The sequence below is a fragment of the Sorex araneus genome, chromosome 2 (genome assembly GCF_027595985.1).
Source record: "Sorex araneus isolate mSorAra2 chromosome 2, mSorAra2.pri, whole genome shotgun sequence".
NCBI lineage: Eukaryota > Metazoa > Chordata > Mammalia > Eulipotyphla > Soricidae > Sorex > Sorex araneus.
Window position 1 is genome coordinate 144,220,665 of NC_073303.1, and position 12,223 is coordinate 144,232,887.

Consider the following 12,223-nt stretch of genomic DNA (forward strand, 5'->3'; position numbering starts at 1 on the left):
CAGGGATCACTCCTCGCAGGGCTCAAGCAACCTTACAGGGTGCCAGGGATCAAATCTGGCTGGTTCCGCTGCTTGCAAGGAAAGCACCTTACCTACTGTTCTATTGCTCTGGACCTATTCATTATTTTATATTAAGTAATATTTTTTGTATCCTCAGATGCCATTCTAGTAAAAAAAATCTATTGTAAGATATTTTGCAAAGATAATGTTATTCTTATTATTTCTGTTTGTTCTCACCATTGTTTCGAACAAACAGAAGCACCAGGGAAATAGCTCCGGTGATTTGCATTCAAAAGGCATGGGTTTGATCCCCACACCACTTTATTGCACAGAGCTGGGAGGAGCCCCTGAGCACTGCTGGATGTGGCCCAAATGACAAAAGAAAAAAATTTAAAAATTTAAAGCATTTAACATACCTAAATGCCATTTGCCAAATATTTGACAATATCTGGCATTCCTTTACTATATGTGCCACGATGACAAGCACAGTTTGCGAAGCATATGTAACAGTAGATTGTATCAAAATGCTGTATAATTGTTGGCTTTGGTTACATGTATTGCTACTATCATTATTTTACATAAATTCGATTAGAAGAACATTTTTTGAATTCAACAATTTTCCTGCTATTTGATTGTTGAGCTTATATGTTTGTAGACAGTTTTGGAAACATTCTCATAGCCAAGGATGCTGCCATTGCACTTGCAAACCATCATAGTGTTAAATACACACATACACATTCACATTTTCACACTCATTCACCCTGATTGATTTGCATAGGATCCCTAAAAAACTTCAAAGTGCCCATGATGACAGCCAAAAGAGATTTTTTTTAAAACTTTTTATTATTTATTTTTAATGTCAAGCACCCATGATATGCAATACTTTTAATGATAGGGTTTCACGCAATGTTCTAACACAACGCCCTCCACCAATGTCCCCCTCCCTTTGAATATTGATCTGTATCAAAATAAAAGACAAAATGGAACCGGTAAAAAGCTTAAGAGGCAAATACTGAAATAAGACCTACTTTTTCCTGTCAACATATAGACTTTGTATGTTTCTCTCTATTCCAATCTCTCTTTTCTTTCTCTTATCCACAGTCCCTTAAATCCTTCCCAGTGAGAAAATTTAGGGTCACAGTCAGATACACAAAAGCTTGCACCTCGGCAGGGGTGGAAGTGGAGGGCAAATTCAATTGGGCCTTTGGTTTCAACCTGTCTCTTAACTTTCCTGGAGTTTGTTTGTTTTTGTGACTCTAGTTGTCTTTGGTTTTTTTAATTTTGAAGCATCGAGTGACCACTTTGGACCAGGTAATTCTCTGCTCTCTCTTAGAACTCCACCCGTTATTGACTTCTTTTCTACCAGCTCAAGTGCCACCCAGCCCTAAATGTTATTTTGAAACAATCCCCACCTCCCATTAACAAATAAATAATGACCGTTTCCTTCTGGAGAAATGAGAGTCGCAGATTGGTGCCATGTTTTATTGATGGAGATGCTTTGATGGATCATCTGGAGCAGCCCGTGTCTGGCTGCTCAAGGACCCTTACCAATGCGTGGAATCTTAATGAGCGCTGGCATCGCGATGCTGCGGAGGGCAGAGCAAGCAGGTGGAGGCTGGGTGAAGAGCAGTCTGCCGCTCCATCAGACATGCCAATGAGAGCCGGCATAAAGATTTCTCCAGAGAAATCATTTTGTACTTAGAAGTGTTTCAACCCATGAGACTCCATAAGATACTCAGAACTCAAGGAGGATGCAATCTTAGTCAAGATCGGGAGCCTTTTTTAGGCTGACTTGGAGGCCCTGGCATAGTCTGGCTTCTGATGCTGCTGCAATCCTCTGTGTTGGAAAATTGGGCCAAGGGTAACTCTTTTCCTTTTCTCTCTCTTTGTACTGCAGGACCTGGGTCGGTGAGAGGAATCAATGGATCCATCAGTCTGGCCGTACCACTGTGGCTGCTGGCAGCATCTCTGCTCTGCCTTCTCAGCAAATGTTAATAGAATAAAAATTTTAAAATAATTCTAAAAAAAACACACAAAATGCGTCACACAGGATACAGAGAAAGAGAGAGCGAGGTGGAGGGACTGTTTATTTCACAACTTTGTGTGTTCATAAATGAAGGGGGAAATGAGGAAAAGAAGAGATGACAACATTTCCAACCATTTTCCAAGTCCATCAATAAAGAATTGAATATAATTCGGGGTGGGAAAAGTTCTACGGGCTACGTGTATATGTAAGCAAATGAATGCTGCGTAAAGATCAATTGTGTTGAGGATATACAGATGTAAAACTAAGACACTTGCAGAAGTAACAGTTGGGTCTTAACCCCTCTTCCCCATACACACTCTTTATCCTTCATTTTTATTCATCTGTGGGAAAAGAAAAACAAGGCCTTGCCTTTGATGTTTATACTCCCATCATCTTTCTATATTGTTTTTCATTGGAACTGATTTGTAGCTATTTCAGATTGTGAATGAGATCCACGCCGGCGTCCTGTGTGGAGCCTTTATCTGGTTTTCCTGCATCCACTTTCACTCCCATTTTTAAGACGCCCCCCCCCATTTCCACCTCCGGTGTCTTCTGATCTCCCCGCCTCCACCCCAGAGAATCCCCTTGACTCCGGTCCCCGCCACCCTCTCCTCCTCGCCCCCCGCCACCCCGCTCAGCGCTAGTCATGCCGCAGATGCTAGGAAGTGCCATTTTAATTTCACCACTGTGCGCGCGTGCTCGTCTCTCGCTCTCACGTGGGTGTACATGTGTGTGAGCGTGTGTGTCTCTCTCTAAAGCATGCCAAGGGAATGGTCCATGTGTACATAGACTCATTGTGCTGTAGATACTGTCCCGCATTTGTAATTGTGAGATGCGGCTGCGGCCAGTTGCTGGGGGAGAGGGCGGGGAAGGAGACCCCCCGGGGGCAGAGCGCCTCCCCCATCCATGGCTGTCCCATGACATCAGTGTGTATCCAAACCAAGCGGTGCCCCTTCCAAGGGAGAACCTCACATTCCTCCTAGTCCAGTCATCAGAACCCAAGTCAAGAGTCACTCAGAATATCACTGTCAATGAAAGTGCCTACTACCGATGGGGTGAGCGAACAGAACGAATCAGTGACGTGGATGAGGCGACCAAGGAGAGAAGGTTTCTGATTTCACTCTTGTTTCCTGAGGGATTCATAGATTTCCTGGATTTTTGTAGGTTTTGTCCTGCTCCGCTGCAGGAATCAGTCGCATGTGTTCAGTAAATCCCCAGAAGCAGGAAGGTGTCCGTCTCCCTGGGCTAACTCCCCATGAAGGGATGTGGACCACATGGAGAGTCTAAGCAGCCCAGTTTTGCCCCCTCCCTAATCTTCAAATAACACTGCATTTGCCCCTATGGATTCCCTTGAGCAGAGATTGTTTCCTATTTCAGATAAAGTTCAGTAACAGTGAGCAAGGTAGAAAAAGTAGAGACAACTGACCATCTTCTTAATCGCCTTCCAGAGATACTGTCAGAGTTCTAATACCATTGACCATAGCAAAAGGAATTCATTCCTTGTGCACCTTTGCAGATTTTTGTTCTTTCTTCTAGGCTAATTTGCTTGCACACATCTTCCTTCGGTTCCTTTGATGGCACTTGCAACATCTTTATCATAATAGCTCATCATGATCCAAGCCCAGGCTACTAGGAATAGATGACATTGACCTTCCTGCTCACTTTTGTCTTTCAGTCTCCTGAAAATGTTGGGTGAGTGATACGAAGGGGAAATTTATATCTATAGAAGCGACACTGACAATAATTCTAAATTGTAATGTTAATTCTTCTAACTAAAAGAACTGGGGGACTTGAAATAATTCAGACAGAAGCTGTATGCATGACACAAACCTTGGAATCACCACAGTATCAGAAGGATTTTCTTAGAAAAGGCTTATGGAGAGAACTGGCTCTCTTCACAGAGATCTTTGGAAGGAATCCAACCATTGTTTTCACTTTGATGTAGAAGGCATTGGAAGTGGCTGGATTTATGAAAAGACAAAGAATCATTATTAGGGTTACTACTGAAATATTTCAACATACCCAAATATGAGAGGACAAATAAAGGGAGGGAGGAAAGAGAGGAAAACAGAGAAAAGAGAAAAAAGAGAAGCTAAAATCTAGAATATGTGGTGAAGACTCTTTCCAATGAATCTTACCTTTGAAAATGATCTCCTTGAGAAGCTATGCTTTTAATCTATGCTTGATTATTTGTGATAGAAGTTGATCACTAGCCTTTTAGGATGTTGCAATTTAGAGTTGAAACAAGACAAATTGGGATTGAGGATGGATAAGAGTTTTTGTGACAGATTAGGGTGCAAGACCTAAGTTGCTATTCAAAACAGACAATATTGGAAAGGAAATAGCAAACTATAAATATGCAACATCATTTATTGACAATCAGGATTCTTTTTTAACAGTTCGGTCTTCTTGGTACAGGAATAAAAGCCTATCATCCCTTATGATAAATGTTTCCCACATACTAAGGAGCCAACTATCCCTTAAATGGCAGCTTTTGACAAGTGCATGCCAACATAAAGATGGGAAGAAGAGAAAACAATACATGCTAATTCAGTTTAGTATCAGCTTCAGAAATGTATCCCTGCTGATGTCACAGACTTCACATATCTGACTTTCTTATTGCCTACAACCTATTATAAGAACAAGGTATTGGTTTTGTGGAAGAATAATCTCTATGGAAAGGAATGTCATTGTTATATTAGCATAATTTGTTCCCTAAGCATTAAAATAATTAACCATATATTAAACAGCATTAAACATATACTGAATATTGTGGTGTTTGCATAGATTTATGTCAGGATCTGGAAATTGAAAAAGTCTTATCCTGACTTCTGCTTTAGTACAAATACTAGTCCCAGAAATCCTATACATTTAAAAATAGTACTCTAAATAATGTGAAGAATAGAGAATATGGCTTGGAGAAAGATAAGGGACAAGATAGAAGCCCTCCGGCTGTCACCAAAAGTCTCAACGTGGGACTTCTTAAAATTGAGTTTATTATTTGCTATAAGTCCCTTCATAACCTTGTCCATTGGAAATCAAAGCTTGAATCCTTGCATTGAAAAGAATCAGCTGCAAACAATTTATGGAGAAGAATGAAATGCATTAATCTGAATGGCTAGTATATTTGAGGTCTTTGCATGCAAAATAAAACTCCACCAATTCACCAAGCAGAATTCTCAGATGCAGTTAGAGAAGCAAAAATGACCTAGACCTGGGATGCATCCTGAAGAATGAAAGTAATCATAGGTATTAAAATTGCAGAATTATACCATCTCTGCCATTGTTCATCAGAAGGTTTTCTTTGTGGGAAAGGCATTCTTAGTTTTGAGATAGAAAATCCCTCTCTCCTAAGAGAAGTAAGGCGTAAGAAAATAAACCCAAGGTGTTTTCTATGGAAAGAATTGTTCCAATAATCTTTGCCTTCTCTTTTCCAAGTCAGACTTGCCATGGAAATTTTTTACTCCATATTTTGACAACTGGGGCTATTCATAGAGACCTTGTAAAACTACTCGTGATTTTCATTTTCCTGGAGGACTGAAATGACTTTGTTTCTCCTCACAAATGGACTTACCTCCTTTACACACAAAAATTAAATTACTCAGCATGAAATTGTTCTGAGTTATTACTTACTTGCTTATTGTGAGCTTCCTATGATCAGAGTCATAGGTTCCATCACCAAGATGGTTGGGATCTCATTGTTCTACTGATGTGTCTCCCAAAACCTAATTTTGCTCCTTTCAGGCCTTGAATTATTCATGGAGAAATAACATATATGTGTATGTATTTTTTAATCTTACCCTTAAAGATGCTACAATTACAATATTATATGTATTATAGAACAAATCTAGAATAATGGTTTAAACTTAAAAGAAAGAAGAAAGCTGAATTTGCTTAAGAAAAAAAGGCTATGTTTCAATTAGAAAGAGTTTTCCACTTTTATGTTTGTTTGTTTGTTTAAATTGAATTTTCTTATGAGCCATGTTGTATGAGATTAGCCATGGCTTATTTTTCTCTTCATCTCCATAATTTTTTAGCCTAGGTTTAGTTTTGGTTCCCAGTAACGACTTTTTTTCTTAGAACTATCAGCACAAAGCTATATCTGACCTAATAAAAACTACTAATACTTTGAAGACAAATATTAAACAATATACCACATAAAAGGTGAGATGAGACTTTGGATTAAGAAATAAAATTCCAGCTTAGTAAGTCTTCTTTCTTAGGCATTTAAAATAGTTCCCCTAAGACTGCACTTGCTCTAGTCTTGTAGATAAAAATGCAAATTTCTCATCATGGTTGGCATAATATCTCTGAACATCTCACTAAATGCAATTTATGTGCATACTCGCAGAAGAGAAATAAACTATTCTCATTTGTATTTAGCTCTGTTGTCAAATGTGACCAACTAAAATGCAAGAAAGAATTTGTTTTCACCCAGCAATATACATTACTTCCCTCTTGGCAAGAAAGCTGGTGTGAATGTTAGGTTTAGGCTTAACATTTACAACAGCGCAAATGTTTATGAATATTATGGAAAACTTATTTTAAAATCTTGATTTCCTTTCAGCACATTTACATACTGTGTGCTGATTAATAAATTAGGCACCAATCATGTGTAAATCAATGTAAATCACTAGTTTATGTACATAATATAAACTATGTAAACTTCATTTTTCATGCAGGGCCCAAGTTAGTGAAATCTATGAGTCTTTTAAAAACTAAACTAAAAATAGATTCAAAAATAAAGCCTTTCACAAGTCAGAATGGGAAGGAGGGTGACTAATGGCTCTTATGCAAGTTTGCCCCAGGCTCACAGGAGCTGTCAAAGGTTCCCATCATATCCAAGTAAGAGGGGCTCTCCTCTTAGCTCCTTAACTTAACTTGTGATTTTCCCAGTTTCTGCCACAATTGTCTCATCTAACCTCAAAATGAGAGCAATTAAAAGAGAGGAATGGAACAATTTGAAGGTGCCATGTGTCTCTTGTGTCAACCTTCCCTCTATCTTCTTAATTCTTCTTACTACCATCTGAGACAGCTTTCTTAACACCATGGAAGTCACCTAACACATTGATGGGCAAAATCTTATTCTTCTTTATTTTCTCTTCAACCAATTGGAGGGGGCTGTCTTCTTTGTTATCTTGATGCTAAGACATTGTGGGATGTAAAACCTGTGCTAGATATCTTCAACAAATATCTTGCTAAGTCACCCAAGGAAATAATTTCTTTAAATCTGATAGACCTATATTTCTACATAATGATCTTTAATCTTGCAAAGAAAGCACAGAATTATTTTTAATGGAACTATTTCCCAGATATATTATCTTAGAGTCTTTTGAAGTGTCTGCTGTTTCACAATAATGACATAGATACCTTGAATGATGACTTGTGGGGGTCATCCAATAAATGACTTGAGGGATCACATGAATTTTTTGCAAAGGACCTTTAGAGAAAGCAATTAAAGTCAAATTAACAACATACCTAAATTCAACTCAAGATAAATGATACCTTTAAATTAAGGTAGAAAGTATACTAGAGTGGGATCAGGAAAATTGAGTTTTAACTTTTAGTGTGGCCAGAACAAGCTGTGAGACCTTAGGCAGGTCATTCAAACTTCCTGTATCTTGGATTTTTCATCCTGATAGGGATTTTCATGACATATCTAAAACCTCTGTCAACGCTAAACTCTTATTTTGAATAATAATTTAATGCTTATGTTGAATTCTGTTCACTAAATTATTCCAAGCAGTTGTTTGTCATCTCTGATTTGATCTCTCTAGCATCATCACCCTTCAAAACCATCATCCAATTATTTCCATTTCAAAAGTCAATATTTTTAAAATATAGGTTCCCTGGACTAGATCTTTCAGTTTTTTTCTGGTTAAAGCTTCTTAGCAATGCCAAAAAAAATTCATATTACAGTGACAGCACTAGAATTATCCCCTGGTTTATGACATAAATTCTAACTGATGAACTACATGTTCTAGTAACCTTTCATAGGAAGGAAAACAACCAGATTAGGCATGTAACAATTTAGGAGTTGTTCATTTGAGAGGAAACATCTTTGTTCTCTCATCCTGGGCCAACTGTCCCATTGCAGTAAATATATATTCTTGGAAATATTGCTTGTGCTGATGCAGTAAACATGTTTTCCCCAAGAAGGTTCAAAAGGTCAGACTGTGTGAAATAAGCAAGATAATGGGTTTGTTTTGGAAGGAATTCCTTATGGTGTTGGTTTCCTTAAACTTGACTTACAGGCTATGAAATCATGTAAACTGACAGTGAAAACACCCTATTTTCCTAAGGTACTAGTCAATACTACTTAAAGAAGACAAATTGAATATAAGCAGAGGCAGAAGGGGTTACAGAGTTGAAGACAGTGTAAGTTGTTGTCAAGGCCAAATCAAAATATGAAGGTTATGTTTTTTCTAGGATGAGGGGAAGCAGCAAGGACGGTTTCTCAAGCAGTTAATAAGAAATCACTATTTTGAATCATATTCTCAATAGATTAAGCCTCCTTTACTTGATCTCTCAAGATGAAAACCCATATATGCTTGAGCTCAATTTAGCATCTGTCCAAGGTAGTTTTTCATGCATTGTTTAAGAGAACAGACAAATTGCAAGCCTCCTATCCACCAAAGAGCAGGAATTATTCATAAATTCCAAGCATTAATATCATTTTATGTAGATAAGGATATACAATGTGCTTAGATACTTACAAAAACTCTTTAGGGGAGAGGGAGGGAAGCTGCTTGCAGGACACCCCCCTACTTCACCGTCATTTCAGAGGTGCATCTTTTTGAGTGGTGCTCCTGGATCTACTCTGACAGCTACATTCTTCCCTGCACAAGCCTCTGTATGTAAAGCCTGGCACAGAGTCAAATGCTGCTTCTTGCAAATGAAGAAAACACGCAAAACTACTTGCTTCATGGACGCAGCAGTGAATCTAAACTATCTGATGCCTCATTTGAATCCACTTCCCTAGATCTTTGCTCTTCATCAGAAGAGGCTAATGATGCATCCTGGTGAATTGTAGCCACGTTCTACTCCCTAACTATTTACTGGGAGTTGGGGGTGAGGTCAAATGAAGGAAATGACATGGGGGAGAAGCATAGGAGAAAATTTTCCTGTGCTTTCCTTCACACTGCTTGATCTTTTTCCTTCTCACTGCACTACAGAAGGGTATACACATCCTGCTCTTGGTTAGAATTCTCCTTATTAACAGTGTTATATACATATAAATATATATAAATATATAAATATATTCCTTTCTCAGCCCTGTAGACATAAACTGAACTTTCCTTGATGATACAAACACATGGCCATTTTTTGTTTGGGTTTTTGCTGTTCAAGGTTTTTTGTTTTGTTTTGTTTTTTAAAGAGTTTTGTTTATTGAGTGGATTTTTTCCCCTGGATACTAGCTCTGTGAAGGAAAATAAAAAGCGCAGTGTGTGTTAAAAAAATTAAAATTAAAAAAGCTTTTTTCCTTTCCTTTTTAAATGTATTTAAATTCTGTTTCTCTTTTATGTTACTTTACACGTATGAATGCTCTGCTCTTCTGTGATCTTAAAACAAAATGAAATAAACGTGAAAAGGAGATGTGTCTTCATTGACCTGAATAACTAATCTTGTGGTCAACTGCATTGCTTCTTGGTAGTTCTCATAAATAAGTTTGGAAAGAAAGCCAAGGATAATGGAAATAATATGATGAGAACCTGGACAAATAACTGAAGAACTGCTAGAAGACTTTTTATCAACATCCCAATTATTACCAAAAGGAATCTACAATAATACTCATCATGGAAGCAAAAAGATTATCTGAAATTTGTTTTTATTTTGCTCCCTCAATACACTGTAAGAAAATAACCACAAAGTACCAGTGGGAAGCTACAGATAAATTTTGAAGAAGTTCTTGATTGTTGAATTTTTTGAGCCCTGAGGGACTTAAAACCATAAAAATATTTAAGAAGTGAATCCTTTCATGGGCTGGAATGATAGTGCAGTGGCTCTGGTATTTGCCTTGCATAAGGCCAACCCTGGTGTGATCCCAGGCACCCCTTTGGTCCCCTGAGTAAACTCAGGTGTGATCCCTGAGCATAGAGTCAGGAGCAGACCCTAAATATCAGTGCGTGTGACCCAAAAATCAAAAACTAAAAATAAGAAGTTTATGCTTTCTTTAAAGTCTGCACTATAGGACTTGTTAAGGATTTGTACTAATGAACAAATGCACTAATGTAATAATGTACTACCTGGAACAATAGGATGAGTCAAATTTTTTAAAGTAACCCATTCTTTCTCCCTGTTGAAGAGATGCTTGTTTTTCATTCTTGCTGAGAGCCGCTAACTCCAATGATTTTCCCCAAAAATCTCTGCAGAAGTCTTCTAGCACTAGACAGGATAGGCAGAAGATGGAAACACAAAATGAACCAATAAGCTATGCACAATTCAAGTATATATCAATGGCTAATCAAGCATCAGGAGTAATTGCGAGGTCGGAAATCTGACTCTTAGGGAGCCAAATTAGACTAGAAAACACAAGGGAACTGCATTAAAATGCAAGAGGGTTGGTATGTGGAGAATGTAAGGAATATACACAGCTCAGTTTTTAATCACTGAAGGTCTCAAACAAGAGCCACACGCTCATGATTCCCTTGTTTCAGAAATATAGCTTGAAAGTCTGATTTCCTCAAAAGTGAATCTCAGATAAAATTCTTGTCTCTCCCCTTCCTCAATAAGACCAGTACTCTTCTAAAACAAGACTGTTCTTAATTAATCAACCACAAGTTCTGGGCATCAGGCAACTCTCACTTCTGATCATCTGGATACAAATTAAAGGTTTCTCACTATGCTCAGATTTGATCATTTCTGAGGTAATTCAATGAGTTCTAGAAGGTGAATTCTATTACAGCACAAAGTATAACAAATCAGAACCAGTCAAAGGATCAAATGTATAGAGCAAAGTTTGAGAGTCTCAAATTTGAAATTTTCATTGTCAGGACACAATCTCCTCCCAGAAATTTGTTGTGTAACAGCTCTGTGTTGCCAGCATGGGAAGGGCACTTACTAGACTTTGCTGTCCAGGGTTTTATTGGGTTTTCATAAGAGTAAGTGATAAATCACTGGCCCCAGGGTTGAACTCAAAGTTCAATATTCTAACCCCATGGCTGATCTCTCTGGGTTGGCCAGTTCCATCCTGAGGTATCATATTAGCATGAACTCTCTGGAAGTCCACTATGAGTTGCCTCATTTGTATAAATTATTGGTGTGATCCAAAAGGGCTTCATATACATAAAAATTTTCTACCTTATGGAAAAATTAGGATGTAGAGGTTACTTCAAAGGAACCAAGCAGCAAAGTTTAGGTAGAGTCTTTGCCCTCTGCTTTCAATTACAAATCTGCTCATGACACAGAATAATGCTTGGAATCTCAAATAACATTGTCTCCACCTGGTCTGAGATTTTATTTCTGCTAAGCCACAAAAGAGTCAGAATTAAAAAGTTAATACCACCTTAAAACTTTGCACTAGCCTCAAAAGAAATTTCCTTTAACATACCTCCATTTTCTATTCTTATGAAGCCCAGCGAGTCAAAAGTATATTTAAAACAGCATGTAATCAAATATTGTGAACAACTTTATAAAAATAAAATAAAATAATTTTTTTAAAAACATCATGTGAGATCTGGAAAGAAGGTGGGTATATGACTCTAACCTCGTAGGTGAAGAGAAAGAGATAATTAAGAGATATCATGGGCTTCTCCAGGTGAAAAAGAAACGATTACATATTTTAGGTTAAAATGAGGGCAAATTTCCAAGATAGAGAGTATGCTATAAAGCAAAAGAAAGGGAGTATGCATCTGAGGTTGCGATGCATGCAACATCCAAGACAGAAAATGCACTGTACACACAAAATTTGTTAAACAACTGTGGAAAATATAGCTGCCCTTAAGCAGAAGACTAGAGCCTTAATGGCTTTTGGAGTAAGAAAAAAGATCCTGTCTCCTCTTTTCTTCCTAATATCTTCTCCTTTACTCCCTAGACTGGCTATAGACTAGTCAGGGTAATCCTGAACCAGTCAAAAACTACTTCCTGCTCAAGGAATCTCATCCTTAAGTATGGTGGACTTTGGTGATTGTGTCTGAGGACATTCATTGTGAGAAGCATCGTCTAGTTTAACCATCTCTCATAGACCTAATTTAACCA

General features: G+C 37.9%; 1 protein-coding gene across 2 annotated transcripts in view; it reads left to right on the forward strand.

Annotated features, from left to right (window-relative positions):
- Window positions 1-9,620, forward strand: part of LSAMP (limbic system associated membrane protein) — a 755,031-nt gene extending 745,411 nt beyond the window's left edge. For both annotated transcript variants that reach the window (XM_055127103.1, XM_004606705.2), the window contains one exon: window positions 1,898-9,620. In XM_055127103.1, the coding sequence (XP_054983078.1) occupies window positions 1,898-1,995 (98 nt within the window). In that variant the 3' untranslated portion in view covers window positions 1,996-9,620. The remainder of the gene's footprint in view (window positions 1-1,897) is intronic.
- The last annotated feature ends 2,603 nt before the right edge of the window (window positions 9,621-12,223 follow it).